Genomic DNA, 16,669 nt, shown 5'->3' on the forward strand with positions numbered 1-16,669 from the left:
ATTGAGCGAGACGAGAAGCACGAGATGGGAATTGAATAAGTATACTAGTTTATTGAAAAAGTGGACACAAATGTTAGCACGCTTGCGGCTTCATCTTGGCGTGTCTGTAAGTAAGGTGATGTGCGGTGGTGGGTGGTGAGGAGGCAGGAGTAAGGCGCGCGGCATCCTGTGCGGAGGACGGACGCACAGGAGGGCGGGTGTGGGGAAATGGGGGCCATTTTTCGGCGATAAAAACCGGAGCAAAATTCGACGACGAGACGTGGGGCTTGGGTCTCCGGCTCGCTGAAAACCCTCGCCAGACGTCAATCCGGTCAGCCGAACCTCTTTTGAAGACATTTATAGAGAAACGGGGGTTGAGGAGTTGCTCATGATGATGATGCTCAAAAACTTGAGTTGAGAAGCGTGGTACGGGTGGGCGCGCCCTGGATAGTTTGGTGGGTTGGAAGAGACTAGATTTGGGATGTGTCGTTGGCTTAACGTCGTAACTGGTAACTGTTGATCTATTTGGAATCGCGGCATTATGAAGATGGATTTGTAACAGGTCCAGTTTTTGTCTGCCGTCCGGCCCGATTCATATAATGTCTTTGTAAAACTACGCGGCCAGCATCAGCCTCAGGGGCGTGTACCATTTCTTAGTTGAGCATCGAAAAACTCCATCATGCATGGACACTCGTAGTCTTAAACTGTAATCTTTGCTTCGGTCATTCGGGCTCGTCGGGGACATGGCAAATATTAGACGAAAATATTAGTGTTTTGGCAATATAACACGAACGGAATGATCATCATCAAGAAGTCAAGATTGGCCTAGAATGTCATTAGAAGATTACTGTTCGGAAGGGTGTTATTCTTAGTTTGATGCTGCGTCTCACCATGCAATTATAATTGTGTTGCTTGTTTTCCAACGTAATCGACGTTTACAATCACGGTTAACAAGTCACTCCGCCTCTGTCTAATATCCGATTCTGCGGGCAAGGACACCGAAACCGACGGCCACTGAATATAGACCAATACCTGATTAACTTTGTCTTGGCAAAATTTAAAGATTCTCGTATCGCTAAGATTATAGACGTAACCAGTAAGAATTGTGACGTCGTTGATATTAACCAAAATATTTATTTTTTCATGCGCCTGGATTTGTACCAGACTGGTCTTGACATGACTCTCGAAATTTGAGGCCATCGTGTAAGTGTCACGAAGAACAGGACTTGGTCGAATATTTTGAGGAAAGGCCGGAATCCGCCATATGTACCTACCATATTCTTCCCGAAGGATTCATAACCTACACGACCAAGAATCATGATATAAATCAATCGAAATCCGCATCATCTTCCACAATGAACCAACAAACAATCAGTCTTATAGCCGCACACTCTCTTACAATATAACCATTTTACACACATTTCACATTCTTTTGATCTGTCTCTCTTTATCATCCAATGGCTGGACAGCAACTTCTTGTGCTCGGGCTGACGGTCATTGCACTTTGGGCCTTCCTTTTTTATGGTCTCGACCTCTACCGTGCTGATTCGAGACCGTATTCCGACATTCAAATTTCCAAGGGATTTTTACCCAAGGGCCAATCTACCTTTGGTGTCGCCACTGCGGACACCAGCTTGTGGATCCACGTCAAGGGAGCCAGCAATGGCTTTAGCAAAGACAAGGATGGTTACGTTTCCACAAACTCTGACCGAAACCTGGCCGAGTCCTGGATCAACCTTTTCCTTCATGGAAACGGTTACGTTTACCGCATCTACTCCGCACCCAACATCATCGACTGCCAGGGAACGCTACAAAAATACAACCCTTTCCCTTGAGGAGGCCGAGTTCGCCGCTCTCGGTGGCATCAAGGGCAGCCAGACCATTGGCTGGGCCCCCGTCAGAAGCGGCGTCAGGAGAAAGGAGGATCTGAACTATCACGAGTTAGAACACAAAGTAATGGACATATGACGTACGTAGAAAGTGGCTTGTATTAACCCAAAGTGAACAAAGTAAAAGGTCAAATCTATAGACTGCGTGATATTGAAGGACACGTGAGAAAGCACGTGGCAGACGACTTCGTCTGTGTTGATACTAGGCCATATTTTGTGACATGAACCCCTTCTATCAAGGCAATATCTACAGCCACATGGGCACCGGCGGCCTGGAGTTCAAGCTCGCCGCTTTCCCTCCCAACCACCCTGCTTAGGGCGAGGCTTCCTGATCGCATTTCGCCTCTTGCACGCGTAGACGTTCCGTCAGGGACCTCTTCCAGATTGAGAAAAGCGCTTGCTGGGCGTTTAAGAGCAGCCTGGACTACGTCAAGGAGTACCTCGACTATGTCGACGCCATCTGCCAGCTTATTCTGCTCGCTAAACAGACGTATACTGATACTCTCAAGCGATACGTAAGTGAAGTTGCCTGTGAAGTGGCTGCCGAAGTCTTTGCCGGGAGACCATGACTCACTTTGTGAATTGAAGCGAAGAGTTGTGGGGCGCCGCAATTGTCTCAATTTCTCAAAGCGAGTCCATTGTAAAACACGTCAGATCAGCGAAGGGCGCAACTCGAAATATTTTAGCTACAGGTTTTTTTTTTTTTTTTTTGAATTCTGAGTGATATTCTCGAGTCTATGTTTCATGCTCGCTGTCAATTGGCTCTTCTTGGTGTTCAGTTGCGATAGCTGCTCTTGCGTCCTCCTACGGTGTCGCCCGACTCCCACCGGAATTACTCCCTCCTTCTTTAGACAGCAATGGTGTGGAATACTAGCAATTCAATATCAGACAGCCGTTTAGAAGTTGATTCTTTGGAACGGAATGGCACACAACATAATCATGGCAAAGGGTAGGCCAAGCGTCAAAGCAATGATTCCTAGAATGATCTTCGCCTCAATCCCCGCTAGGTTCAAAGTCAAGGCTGACCACACTTAGCCGTTATTTCAGTATCGTTTTTGCTGCTTTCATGATCAGTTTCATGGTGGGCGGCTTGCAGTTTGGGTTTGGTATTTACCAGGCGCACTACGAAACGATGGCTCTAGAAGACGATACCCCCTTCACCGCTGCTACGGCCGCCCGAATCGACCTCATCGGAACCATTGGTATCTCAATGATGACTATATTTGCACCTGTTGTTGTCGCATGGTCGAAAATAATTGGTCCTCAGCAAGTTATCTGCGTAGGCGGTCTCCTTTTTGGAGGGGCCAACGTTCTGGCAAGCTTCGGCCGAGAGTTGTGGCATTACCAGATCTCGCAGGGGTTCCTACTAGGAGTGGGATCTTGCCTCTCTTTCGTTCCTTCAATGGTAATCGTCCCGACTTGGTTCGATAAAAACAGGGCGCTGGCCATGGGTATCGTCTCTGCCGGAAGCGGTGTTGGCGGCCTGGTTTGGGCCCCGGTGCTTGCAGCGTGTATCAGAAAGCTGGGCTTCCGTAACACGCTTCGTACGACTGGTGCTCTCGCTGCGGTTATTGTCTGTGTTTGCGGGGCAGTTCTCACTTGGGAACCCGCAAAGGCGGCTCATGTACGCAGCGAGGGCACGACGACATCTCGATTCAGGGGGCTCTTCAATATCCCGCTGCCACCATGGAAGATAGTAAAGCAACGCAAATTCATCGCGCAAAGTTTCAGTATGTTCTCGCAGAGCGCAGCGTACTACACACCTGTGTTCTTCTTTGCGTCATACGCCAAGACCCTGAAATATTCGGACAGCGACGGTGCCAACCTCACTGCCGTAAACAACGCTTGTAACGCTGTGGGAAAGATTGCCATTGGGTTTGTGGCGGATCGCATTGGAAGGCTCAACGCGTTATTTATCACAAGTGTGATCTGTGCTGCTGTCACTTTCGGGTTATGGGTTCCCAGCATGGCCATAGGTATGAGCCATGAGGCCGTAGCAAGACCGCTGTTCGTCAGCTTTGCGGCTCTATACGGCATTTTCGCTAGCGCATACGTCAGCTTGTTTCCGCCAGCGCTGGTTGAACTATTTGGCATGAATCAGATGCCACAAATCACCGGGATCATGTACATGATCATGGGAGTTGCTTCAATGATTGGGACCCCAGTGGCTGGTGCCCTAGTAAGGGGACATGGAGAGATCAAGACATCAGGTGACTACATGGGGATGGGGATCATGGTAGGCACTCTCATGGCCGCGGCAGCTATCTTTGTGGCTTGGGTGAGATTAGAGGCGACGGCAGATCGTGCTCAAGGAGGTTGGAAATAGAGATGGAAGCTGTAAATATCGACAACTTGAGGATAGTGAAACTTCGCCTTTGCGCACTTTTCCCAATCGCTTCCCAAGACCTCACGTGGCATATTGTAAATCCTGGTTGTTCCTTTCATAATCAAAGTTGCTTGCCTCTTTTCTTTTGAAAGAGTCACCCACTGATCCAATGAACAGAAGGCCCTTCATTATGGAACAGCTTTGATGGCTTGTTCTTGGATGGCAAAAGCGGCCTTTAGCATCTGGAACGACTTCGCTCGATGATTTTTAAGAGCGAATTGCCACTCAAAGAAGTACCTAGATGTCCAGCCTTCCTACTTCGAGAACCAAAATCGATGGCCCCTCGCTGATGTGGACGGAAAGCGTTTGCAGCTGGGCAGTTCCGTGACGTTGACCGTGCAGGATACCTATTAGGCAGCCATCACTTTAGACGAGCAGAGAAGATAGACGTGCAGCAAAATTCTCTCTAAGAACTTTCATTCTTGCATAAAGTGGCCATGAGTACAGCTTTGATCCTCATCGTTTGTAACCCGCCTGTCGAGCTGTCTCATTGGCCGTTTACTTCCGCAGCAAAACTTTTGGAGGGCTCTTGGCGAAAGTGGCACACTGCAAACGCGAAGGAAGCTTCTTGAAAAACCTTTTCAGTTCCCAGAGAATGCCTTTTCATCCTTTCAACCTTCAAAAACTTCTCGATTCCCCGGATACACAAGAAGACTTTTAATAGCACCGTTGACTGACGGCTTCTTTCCATTCCAACGCCATGGCTCCCGCACATTCCAAAACGCATGACACCGGTTTGGGAAACCGAAACCTCCTGGATAAGATAGACAAGTTGAGAGAACTTGGGGTTTCCAAACAGATCGCTCTCCCTCAGGTACCCGACCTCACCCCGTTGACGACACCTCATACTGAACTAAGCCGAACGCCAACAGCTCGTCGTCGTCGGAGACCAGTCTTCTGGAAAGTCCAGCGTTCTTGAGAGTCTCACCGGATACTACTTCCCTCGATCAGTTGGCCTCTGTACCCGCCACTCCACCGAGATCGTCTGTCGTCGAGAAGCCATACCCAGCATTGTCGTGACCATTCAGCCTGCTGAAGCCACCCCAGAGAGGGCTGAGCTTGCGAGGTTGTTCCGGCATGAGCTGAAGGAGTTGAAGGGTCAGGCGTTTGCAGATGTCCTTCGGGAGGTGAGTTGCCTATATCTCCCAATACTTCTAATTTCCCTCACCTTTGGTCCATCCCCCGGACATATTGTATCGTATTCTTGCACCCACGGCCTTACGACTTGGCCAGTGTCAGCTGACCGTTTCCAGGCTGCGCGAGTGATGGGCTTGAGGAGCAATGAGGACTCTGAAGGTGCTTCTTTCAGCAAAGATGTCCTTCGCGTTGAGATTTGCGGCCCTCACGAGGAGCACTTGACAGTCATTGACGTTCCTGGTCAGCCCCGACCCCATTGCGTCTGGGGCCCGCCGCTAACTTGAATTTGAAGGCATATTTGAGAATGCACAAGATGGTAAGAGGATACTCGCACGATTTCTCTCGCCTTTTAGTTCTTCTGACTTCATTACCAGGCATCTCGACAGCTAGAGACGTTACCTTGGTCAAGTCCATGGTGAAAGATTACATCAAGGATTCGAGAACGATGTGAGTTCCCTCTTACCAGGTCTGCGCGGTTACTTACTCGAATCATTTATTAGCATTCTCGCAGTCATCCCTTGCAATGTGGATGTAGCAACCCAGACTATTCTCACCTACGCTGCCGAAGCTGATCCCGAGGGCAAGCGCACATTGGGTGTCCTCACAAAGCCTGATCTCGTGAGCGAGAACGCCACCCGTGAGGCAGCGATGGACCTTGTCCGCGGTAAGAGACGGGATATCCAGGTGGGCTACTACGTAGTCAAGAACCGTGGCGCCGACGATACTTGCTCCAGCAAAGAGGACCGCGATCTCGAGGAGAAGATGTTCTTTGGTGAGGAGCCGTGGTCTAGACTCGACAAGTCTCGCCTGGGAATCCCGGCATTGCGCATCCGTTTACGCGAACTACTCATGGACCGGACCAAGAGCGAGTTTCCCAATGTTAGACGCGAGATCAACGAGCGTCTTGCCGAGGCAAAGGCTCAGCTCGAGGCCCTTGGACAGCCTCGAAGCACAGCCGACGAGCAGCGAGCATACCTTGGCAAGATTGTGAGTCGATTCACCGAGTTGAAGAACTTCGGTTTGGACGCCTATTACACGGGGGATCCCATCTTCGAAAAGCATCCAGAGTTCCGTCTTGCTACCCGGATTCGCGAATTGAATGCGGCGTTCTCGTCGATGTTCTTCAAGAGCGCTCACACCCGCCATTTTGATGGCCTGAGGAGAAGCTGTTGGTCAAGACGGACGACTCTGAGTCCGGAGCCGCTTCAGACGGCGACAACAGCGAGGATGAGAATGACACAAGAGACGACCTCTACGATATTACATTCCCGTTGCCATCTGATGAGTATGGTGAGCTCGATGTAGTCCTGTCGGAACCCTGCAGATGCCCTGCGCCTCAGGATGACAGCATCATGAAGCATCTTGAGCAGCTATATCTCAAGTCTCGCGGCTTTGAGATGGGCACAGTGAGTAAATCCCGACGGTCTACCTCATTTTTCTGAGCGTTGTAAATTGATAGAATTGTAGTTCAGCAGCCACATGCTACCCACAGCCTTCAAGGAGCAATCCAAAAAGTGGGAGTAAATCACATTGGCCCATGTCAGCAACGCGATTCTTATCGTTCATCACTTCATCTACGGTGTGGTCAAAGAGTCTTGCGGTGATAGTCAAGTTCTTGAGGGGCTCTGGTCTTCGATTCTGGAGAATCTCGTAAGCCGATACCAGATGGCGATGAACCAGGCGAAGTTGCTCATCCATGTCGAGAGAGAGGGTCGCTCCATCATTTATAATCCTTCCTTTGACAGAGCGCTGAACAAGGTCAAGGCTGAAAGAAACGCCAAGAAATTTGACGACCTCAAGGTCTGCCTTCCTCTGGACATGGAGAATACCGACGTTGTCAAGTACGACGACTTGAAGAAGGCACCATCTCCTGCAGAGGATATCAGCGCGACTAGCTGCATCATCCATGATGTCCTGCAGAGTTACTATGAGGTTGCCAGTGCTCGTTTCTCGGACATGGTCTGCACCCAGGTCATCGACTACGTCCTTCTCGGCGCGAACAACAGCCCTCTCAATGTTTTGTCGGCGAACCGCATCTTCAAGATGACGGCTGAGCAGTTGGACATGGTTGCCGGCGAAGACGCCTTGAGCAAGTCTGCTCGTGAGATGTTGAAGAATGACATCAAGCTATTCGAGCAGGGAAGGAAGGTTCTTCGCACTTGAATGCGGCAAGGGCCACAAGGGGTGCTTTGGGGGTAGGATTGAAACTGGAACCGTTCTGCTTCCTTTATGGCTCTTCATTCTTAAGTCGGGTAATTCGCTGCCGGGTTGAGACTGCAGGTAGCTCTAGTGCAGGGCCGCACGTTTTCATCATAATATCTCGGACTGCCGTTCTTGCTGCCCCTTCTCTTTCGTGTTTGATATGAACCTGAGGCCATGTGTCACAGAGTCAGTCAATTGAGTTGATGCCAGGCCCACAAGACGAGGCCAGTAGCAAGAAGCAGGCATTTCCAACATCGGCATGTTGAGACAAAGAGAATAAATGACGAAGGCGCTGGCTGACCTGGCTCCAGTCAGACGAGGTGCATCCTACTGCAGCATTGATGTGGTATGTGGTCAAGGATTGTTGAATGTCGCTGTGCCAGGCGGGTTGATCCGTCGTTATTGACATTGGACCACTCCGTCTCTGATGCACCTGGTGCCGATTGAACACATCGCGCTCGTTTTCTGTGAGGTTAGTTGAAATGAGTCGAACTTCGGATTATAAAGCTGCATAGCCGACGTTATAGCCGCCCTAGCTGACGGGCCTTGTATGAATCATCCCAGCTTTCAGACCACCATGCCATGCAGTCAGAGAAGTACTATGTAGAAAGAGTCATCGTCGGCAAGTGGGTTTTGAATGGCAGTTTATCCCGAGCTGTGTGTATGTGTTTCTGCTCCGGAACCAGGACGTCTCTCAGCTATACTGGTTAGACTGAAGCAACCGGCGAATTTGTGCCTCCCGCCTTGGAGAGAGGCACTTCTGATCTTAGCTGCGAGTCAATCTTACTGGGCATAAGCCAGCCCGGAAGGTTGCAACAACGAGTCAAACCAAAGCAAGTCGAATCAATGAACCACGCCCAGGCCGGCTCAGGAGGGCCCCTCTCTCTGCCGATAGGGTGCGGCGAATAAGACAAGGAAGGGATCCGCCGTGCGGTATTTCGGGGTGGATCTGGCAGGGGAGACAGGAGATGAAGAAAAGCTTGTGGAAGCTTGTGCCAATTCCAACGTCGTAACGACCCACGTGACCGCGCTAGGAGGGCCAAGAGGGGCAATGGCACCGCCGTGGTCCGCTCCACGTTACGCTAACGTCCGCCCTACATACCGCATCCGAGGGCCCGAAAGAGGGTGGCCCCCGACTGCGAACGTTGAAACGTCCCTCTTCGCTTAAACCAGCAGAGCCGATCAAGGTGAAAGCAAAAGCGATCCCGTACTTTACTCGTGGGAAACGCCCAGCCAACTCTATTGCACCCGCAGACAAAGGGAAAGAGGCCCGTTGTACGGATACCTGAGGCTCCTCCGGGAATCCTCCGGACCATTTCCCCCCACAAGGAGCGCACATTTACCGTTGTTTCTAAACTACTGCATCGATGGGACTGCCACTCAGGCCACACGAGACGAAGCACATCCCTTTCGACGCTCCTCCTTTACCCGTACCTTGCAGATACCTTACATCGACATAACATCCCATACTACGACCAGATCAGACCCTTGGAACCTGGAAGGGGAAGGAGGGAAACAAGGGTGCTGCTGCGGGCGGACCTTTTCTTGTCGATACGCAAGCTCACTGACCCGGGGGACCACTTGGCGACCTTTGATCCCGTTTTTTCCCTTTCAGTCTCCCGCCAGCCAACTGCCGCGATGGGTCGACTCGCCGACGTCGCTACGTCGGCCTATGAGTCCGTAAGGGGTCTGCTGACGGGCAAGGCACATAAATACAACGCCATCCCGGACGAGGAGGGTGAGAGGGATGATGTTGATGAGTATCGTGAGAGCAACTCGTCGAACCCGAAACATCGACTTTGCCTTCTCATAATCGCCGCCATGGTTTTGGCTATTTCCCTCTCATTAGCCTTGGGCTTCAGGTGAGCCTTTCATTTTGTACATTTAACTGCCGTGATCCCGTCATAAACCACATACTTCTTGATACTCACACTTTGCAAATAGTCTCGTTAGCGGCCAGGCACCGCGCAACGGGCTCGAGTCCATCTCGCAGTTCTGGGGCCAGTATTCGCCCTTTTTTCCCGTGCCGTCTGAAATCGACACCGCCACACCCCAGGGCTGCGAGGTCACCTTCGCACAGGTCCTGTCGCGGCACGGCGCCCGGGATCCCACCGCCGGCAAGACGGCCACCTACAAGGCGCTCGTCGATCGCATCCACGCCAACGTCACCAGCTACGGCAAGGGCTTCGAATTCATCAAAATGTACCAGTACACCCTCGGCGCCGACGAGCTGACGCCGTTCGGCCAGAGGGAGCTCGTCGACTCTGGCGAGGCATTTTATAAGCGCTACCAGGCGCTGGCGGCCAATAATGACCCCTTCATCCGGTCCTCTGGCCAGAATCGCGTCGTCGAATCGGGCTTGAATTGGACCGAGGGCTTCTTCGGGGCCAAGCTCGCCGACGGCCACAGCGGGCCCGACGGAGGCATCGTCAGCCTTATCACCATCATCCCCGAGGAGAAAGGCATCAACAACACTCTGGATCACGGCCTCTGCACCGCATTTGAGGACGGCGCCTTCTCCAAGGTGGGCGACGAGGCTCAGGTCCCCTGGCGCGAGGCGTTCACGCCACCCATCAAGGCACGCCTCAATGAGAACCTCCCCGGCGCGAACCTCACGGCTGCGGATACCATCAGCTTCATGCAGCTGTGCCCCTTCAACACGGTGGTCAACGGCACGCAGTCGCAGTTCTGCGACCTCTTCACGATGGAGGAGTGGAAGGACCTTGAGTACTACGAGACGCTGGGCAAGTACTACGGCTTCAACGCGGGAAACCCCCTCGGACCGACGCAGGGCGTGGGCTTCACCAACGAGCTCCTCGCGCGCCTGACGGGACAGCCCGTGGTGGACCGGACGTCGACCAACGTCACGATGGACGCCGACCCGGCGACGTTTCCCTTGGACAGGAAGCTGTACGCCGACTTTAGCCACGACAACGACATGATGGCCATCTACGGGGCGCTCGGCCTGTACAACGAGACGCAGGCGCTGTCCAAGACGAACCGAACTTCGGTGACGGACACAAAGGGGTTCACGGCCAGCTGGACGGTGCCGTTTGCTGCGCGCATGTACGTGGAGAAGATGAAGTGCGGGGACTCAGACGAGGAGCTGGTCCGGATCTTGGTGAATGACCGGGTGGTTCCGCTGGTGGGGTGCGGTGCGGACGGGCTCGGGCGGTGCAAGCTCGGGGCGTTTGTAGACAGCATGGGGTTCGCCAAGAGCGGAGGGCTCTGGGACCAGTGTTTCGTGTGATACCCAGAAGTACACCAGAGCAAGGTAGACTTGCAATAGAGGGCAGGAAATTTCGAATGAATAGAAGCAGAATTCTCACCAAAGTTTGAGAGGACAAGACTTGTTGCCCACTCATTGCGACCCTCGTGGGAAAAAGCCTGGGAACAAAACGTGCCAAGTGTCAGTGTCAAGCCAAGTGTCCGGTTGGTAGTGGTGGCACCAAAGTTTCAGTCGACTAGGGGCGCATCAGGGTCCGGGTCTGGCAGATGGCGCGGCAGGACGTCCCTGGCTTGCGTGAGCTCGAGCCATTTGGTGGTAGACCCCTTCAAAGAGGCTTTGGGTAGATGTGAGTGAGCCAAGGCAAGGAGCTCTGGTAAGAGCTCTGGTAAGAAGCCCTCGTGCAGCCGCAGCTGAAAGACGTTGCTTGCCTGGTTCATCCGCCCGCGCTGCAGCAACTCCCTTCAGGCACCAGAAACATCCCGTTGCCCTGATAAGAAGATAAGGTAGCATCTCCATGGCTTCGATAAGGATCTGACCGAGAGATGTTTCCTGTCTCGACTAAATGCAAGGGGGTCAAGTACGCTCTGCGCTATGAATAGCGCCAGGCCGCACGCCACGTTTGGATCTCGAATGGCGCCAGCAAGGCACAGATGAGCAGGGGTTTTTACCGTATAGGTGGTTTCGTTCCGACAGCTCACAACTGCACCCTCTTTGAGAAGTAAACCTGCCCCAAGAGACGTCACTGGCATCGTGGTTGATGGAATGCGCAACCTCCTGCGTCCGGCGCGCGTCCGGCCCCAAGTTCATAACTCCGGGTCTCTTGCTGCTCTTTATACGGCAAGGATCAAACGACAGACTCGGAGCTCCATTTTTGTCTTTGTTGAATTGGTCACTGCGATGCGTCGCACGTCGCACTCTTGTTGAATGGAATGCGCACGCATCCTAGCACCAGCCCGCGCGCAGTCTTCCTTGCTTCGCCTTGGGAACCAACCCAACCATGCCGCAGAGGAGAAGATGACAGAGATAATTGGGCAGCAATAGCAGCAGCAGCAAAGCGCGAAAATATCTCACAGTCACAGCTCGTTCCCCGACTTTAGGTAATCCATAAAAAAAAGGGCACCAAGCTGCCGGGTTTCCTCATACATTGTATTCAGGATTCGATTTGCGGACAGCAAGGTGGAAGATGACCTAGAGATGGAGAATGGAGGTGGGCGCGCTGACGGAGCCCACGAAGCTAAAGGTGATTGGGGGCCGCTTCTATTGGCAGATATTCCATAGGCTGGTGGCTCTTGCAGCTGCAACCAAGAAACTGCCCGCCCATGCTGCACCTTCTCCATCCTTCTGCGCCAACTTTGTTGCATTTCGTAGCTGCCTTGCATTGCCCTGCCCCAATCCTCCACCAAGGAAACAAGCCGAACCGCCATAAGGTAGCTCGCCGTTGTTGGATGTGTGCTTCTTTCAGGGCACCTCACCTACCTTCCCTGACCTAATACAGTACAGCTGAAAGCTCGGGGTCACTGCTACCTCACTCTGCTGACCTCACCTGGCCTTGCGCAACATCTGCACCTGCACCACCAAACCATACGCCCGCTGCCTCATCAAACAAGGTTTCGACGGGCCTGGTCTTCTTGCTTTCCTTTCAATCCACCTCATCTCACCTCACCTCATCATACTTTGGTACGAAGCTTACCGATACTTTTTTCCCTCCCACTCTCCTCTCTTCTCCTCGTCCTGTGTCGCCCGTCTTCTTTCCTCTCCCGGAGCGGCTCTCACTAAGCAAGTACGTCTTATTTCCCGACGGGTGTCCGTGTCCGTGTCGCACACACAGCCCAGAACCAAAGCTTCCGGCCAGCAAACGAGCAAACGAACATACGGGCCAGCGAAACCACCACCGCCGCCACCACCAACAACGGCCCATCTCACTCGACAGCCTTCCCATTAGCCGGACTCTCATCATTCGTCGAGCGCCTTCAACCACCACCACCACCGACGACTCCCTCACTTGTCGTTGCTTGATCGACGTATTGCTGCTGAGAAACGCTTCGGTTCCCCCGCAACGCCAAGCGCACTTTCCTCACACCGTCGCAATTGAATCGAAACCATGGTGTCAGCCGCTGGAGGCATCGTTATCGCCATCCTGGTCCTCGCCATCGTTGGCGGCGCCAGCTGGATCATCTTCACTCAACTGCGCGCCCGAAGACTAGGTGTACGTTACAAGGCTCCCCACTCCCAGCATCTTTTTGCAGAATATATCCTGTGACTAACTTGCATTGAACAAACAGCTTCCACCCCCCTCACTGTCCTCCTACATACCTTTCCGAAAATCCGATCCGCCGCCATCATACGGAGCTCCGCGCCCCGCGCCGAGCGGCATCGCTGGCTGGTTCAGCGACAAAATCACCTCCTTCAAGAACCGCAACAACCGCTCTGCCGCCGGAGCCTACGAGCAGCCCTCCGGCGGTGCTGGTGCGCCCCGCCGCGGTTTCGGACCACTCGATCCCGATGAGGCGTGGGATGCGCGCGTAGGCCACGAGGCCGAGACCTACGGCCCCTATGGAAATTACGAGGAGCAGGAGCTGGGGTACCGCGGTGGCAGCAGCAACGACAATAGCTATAGCATGAACCTGGCCGCAACTCCCAACCCACACGATGAGCCGGCGCGGGGCCGCAGCCTCAGCCGGGACGATGACGGTGGTCTGGGCCCCCACAAGGCGGGCGGTAGGAATCCGTTCGAGGACGATGCTGAGCCGAGTAACATTAGCTTGCGTGGTGTCAGCCCTCGGCCGATTGTCGACACGGGCGCATCGCAGCAACAACAGCAGCAACAACAGCAGCAGAAGGACAGCGGCGAGAGCCCGACGGAACGGAGGTCAATCTTCCGGGAGAACGTATAGGACGGCACGACATGCCGGTTGCGAAAATTCCCTGTCAATGAGACCGCAAAGCACAAAGATGAGAAACTGGACGAAAGTCTTGGAGGGAGCAGAGGATGGAAGATGATGAAGATGGCACTTTGTCGTTTTGGGATGCAAAGCGACGAGGGTAACGAGTACGGAAAGCGGGCCGGGAAAGTGGGAGTAAATGGGTCTCCGGGACATGTCACGATTGGGAATGTGCAAGATATGGTTTCTCATGAGAATTCAATGGCGTTGGGCTCTTTTTTCTTCTACTCGCATTGTTTCTCGTCTCTAGCCATCGTTTTGCGCGGTAGATATATGAACAGAACGAACCGCCAAACAAATTTCCTCAGATTTTGGGGGCGGGAAACGGGAAAAAAAAGTTAGTACTCGCTGTTTGCGGCATCCTGCCGGACCGTCCGGCCAGGAACTTTGAAAAAAATACCCCGGGAAATGAAGAGTCGACTGGTCTCCACTAGTTGATTAGGCGACAAACGTTGCAAATCACCTTCGACATTGAGATAGGTAACCGCTTGTATCGACGTCGCCTGATTCCAGCCTCCGATGGCATGCTCCCGGGCTCCGTAGATGAAGCGCCATTGGTCCCAGCCGCTCTTCCCTCCCGGCGCGTTACGTGCCGAGAAAGTCCGCTCAGTGGAAGCACCACTCCCGAGTTTCGCAAAGTCGACAGCCCGGGGTGGGCCGGGAACACCGTTGAATCCGGACAAAGTACGGATAGGTAAGGAGGAACCTTGCTCTGGTAGCCCCCACTCCCCAGGTGCGCTCCAATCGCGCCGAGCTGGAGAACACATGGGAGTGGGCATAGGGTGAGATCCGCCCGCTTTCCCCACAGTCGCCGTTGGCCAGCTTTTGTGACCTCATTCCCTCTCCAAACACCCCGCCATCATTCCGATTCCCCCCTCCTCCCATCTCCTGCCCCTCCAAAAAAAAGATTCGAATTCGGAGCACCTACAACATTGATTGACGACCGCCATCCTGTGATTGGTTCTCTTAGAGCATATCAAAAGTCCATAAGTGTATAATCAATTCGGCTCTCAGTCGGATTCCTTTTACACACTCTCAGCACCATTTCCCAAGACAATTGCAGTAGCTACACACCACCACAAACGACGGAAACCATGGCGGACCTCAACCTTCAAGAAATCCACGATACCCTCCTCGAGATCGCGACCGAGGCGGGCAAGATGATCATGTCCGCGAACCCGGCGTCCATCGACCAGGACACCAAGCTCAACTGTGCGTCGTCCTTCGTTTTACCCACTCATCCCGTATCCATACTACTCTGAAGCGCGTTAAACCCCCATCCCCCTTAATCCTCAGCCCCTTTCAGTCAAGCTATCCGCATCTCGACTGACTCCTCGTTTCTCCCACAGCCGTCGACATCGTAACCGAAACAGACCAGGCCGTCGAGAAGATGGTCTCGACCCGCCTCTCAACCGCCTACCCCAACATCGCCTTCATGGGCGAAGAAACCTACACAAAAGGAACCCACCTCGGCCCAGAACCGACCTTTGTCGTGGACCCCATCGACGGTACCACAAACTTTGTCCACTCCTTCCCGGACGCCTGCATCTCCCTCGGCCTGGCCGTCAACCACGTCCCCGTCGTCGGCGTCATCTACAACCCCTTCCAGGACCTCCTCTTCACGGGCATCCAGGGGAAAGGGAGCTACATGCGCCGTGCAGGCGGTCCCGCTCAGCGCCTGCCCCTCGCAGAGAACCCGATCCCCCTCACGGGTCTGGACTCGGCGCTGTTGGCGTGCGAGTGGGGCTCCACGCGCGACGGGCCGAATTTCGACCTCAAAGCCGAGACGTTTAAGAAGCTGGCGGCGACGAAGGAGAGCGGGGGCGCCATGGTGCACAGCTTGCGCGCGCTGGGATCCGCGGCGCTGAACCTGGCTGCCGTGGCGGCGGGCCAGCTGGACGCGTATTGGGAGGGCGGGTGCTGGGCGTGGGATGTGTGCGCGGGGTGGTGTATCCTGACCGAGGCGGGCGGAATCATGGCGGGCGGGAACCCGGGCGTGTGGAAGCCTGCTGTTGACGAGAGGGTATATCTTGCCGTGAGGGGCGCGCCGGGCGGGCAGAAGGAGCTTGTGGAGGAGTTTTGGGGCGTGTTGGGGGGCAAGAAGTTAGAATACTCTGTTTAGATGGAGCCGGGAGTTTGACGTTTGATTTCCTTTGATGATGGATGAATACATGAATCAAAATGGGGAGTGAATAGATGAGGAGAATTCGGGGGTTGATAGATGTGGTTGCTATGTAGAACTGCAATATAGACTATACCTTGGATCTCAAACATCAGAAGTCGTTCAATCTCACTCTCACTATGCCTAGGTACATTACCCGGATGGAGAAGCAAGGTGAGGCGGCCGATCTAGAGAGTCACAAAGCCCGCATGATCCATCTCCAATTGTGAACTCGGTGTGTTCATCCCAAGTCTGCTCATTTCACCTGACCAGGATGTGCGCATGAAGGCCATCAAATATGCATGATTTTCTCATCGGATGATAGATGTGCCCTGAGGAAGGTTCTACCATGCTCCTTAATAGCGCATGTACACAAGTTCTTAGATCACGAAAGAGATTGAGTGTTTTTCAACCCCACGTCTCCCCCCCTCCCTCCATTCAGGTAGAATGCACACTACAAAACACTTGAATACTGGTTGGAGATAAGAGGGCTTACTCTATATAAAAATTACAACAGACAGCAATCTTGTATTACTACTTTGGGGAGTGTACCTGTTTACATGGATTAGGCATCTGTCTATAACTTTGAACATCATACTAGTCATTTTCTCAAAGTCAGACGACTGATCGCCTTGGTCCAAAGTTGTTCCTATGAAGCCCTCGTTTCTCAAGGACAAGCTTCCTCGGATTTTCTTGCTCCGGTCCCTTATGTCACCTTGTCAATCAACTCGCGTGTTTTGAGCA

The 16,669-nt window shown here is 53.2% G+C and overlaps 6 protein-coding genes across 6 annotated transcripts; all 6 read left to right on the plus strand.

The window, feature by feature from the left end:
• Window positions 1-1,436: 1,436 nt before the first annotated feature.
• Window positions 1,437-2,821, plus strand: CORC01_09978 (cholera enterotoxin subunit A2; the record flags this gene model as incomplete). Its single annotated transcript, XM_022621607.1, has 4 exons — window positions 1,437-1,739; window positions 1,816-1,919; window positions 2,227-2,383; window positions 2,720-2,821. The coding sequence occupies 4 exons, from the start codon at window positions 1,437-1,439 to the stop codon at window positions 2,819-2,821; spliced, it is 666 nt and encodes a 221-aa protein (XP_022471923.1).
• A 179-nt stretch (window positions 2,822-3,000) lies between these two features.
• Window positions 3,001-4,194, plus strand: CORC01_09979 (monocarboxylate transporter; the record flags this gene model as incomplete). The annotated part of the gene is made up of 1 exon (XM_022621608.1): window positions 3,001-4,194. The coding sequence occupies one exon, from the start codon at window positions 3,001-3,003 to the stop codon at window positions 4,192-4,194; it is 1,194 nt and encodes a 397-aa protein (XP_022471924.1).
• Window positions 4,195-4,954: 760 nt separating this feature from the next.
• Window positions 4,955-7,554, plus strand: CORC01_09980 (dynamin family protein; the record flags this gene model as incomplete). Its single annotated transcript, XM_022621609.1, has 8 exons — window positions 4,955-5,068; window positions 5,127-5,381; window positions 5,508-5,631; window positions 5,684-5,707; window positions 5,766-5,838; window positions 5,892-6,378; window positions 6,552-6,797; window positions 7,072-7,554. The coding sequence occupies 8 exons, from the start codon at window positions 4,955-4,957 to the stop codon at window positions 7,552-7,554; spliced, it is 1,806 nt and encodes a 601-aa protein (XP_022471925.1).
• Window positions 7,555-9,231: 1,677 nt separating this feature from the next.
• On the plus strand, window positions 9,232-10,843 carry CORC01_09981 (histidine acid phosphatase; the record flags this gene model as incomplete). Its single annotated transcript, XM_022621610.1, has 2 exons — window positions 9,232-9,455; window positions 9,538-10,843. The coding sequence occupies 2 exons, from the start codon at window positions 9,232-9,234 to the stop codon at window positions 10,841-10,843; spliced, it is 1,530 nt and encodes a 509-aa protein (XP_022471926.1).
• Window positions 10,844-12,923: 2,080 nt separating this feature from the next.
• On the plus strand, window positions 12,924-13,716 carry CORC01_09982 (uncharacterized protein; the record flags this gene model as incomplete). The annotated part of the gene is made up of 2 exons (XM_022621611.1): window positions 12,924-13,028; window positions 13,105-13,716. The coding sequence occupies 2 exons, from the start codon at window positions 12,924-12,926 to the stop codon at window positions 13,714-13,716; spliced, it is 717 nt and encodes a 238-aa protein (XP_022471927.1).
• A 1,142-nt stretch (window positions 13,717-14,858) lies between these two features.
• Window positions 14,859-15,886, plus strand: CORC01_09983 (inositol monophosphatase; the record flags this gene model as incomplete). Its single annotated transcript, XM_022621612.1, has 2 exons — window positions 14,859-14,976; window positions 15,114-15,886. 2 exons carry the CDS (start codon window positions 14,859-14,861, stop codon window positions 15,884-15,886), a joined length of 891 nt encoding a protein of 296 aa, XP_022471928.1.
• Window positions 15,887-16,669: the final 783 nt, after the last annotated feature.

Source organism: Colletotrichum orchidophilum (assembly GCF_001831195.1).
Source record: "Colletotrichum orchidophilum strain IMI 309357 chromosome Unknown Scaffold_94.1, whole genome shotgun sequence".
Lineage (NCBI taxonomy): Eukaryota > Fungi > Ascomycota > Sordariomycetes > Glomerellales > Glomerellaceae > Colletotrichum > Colletotrichum orchidophilum.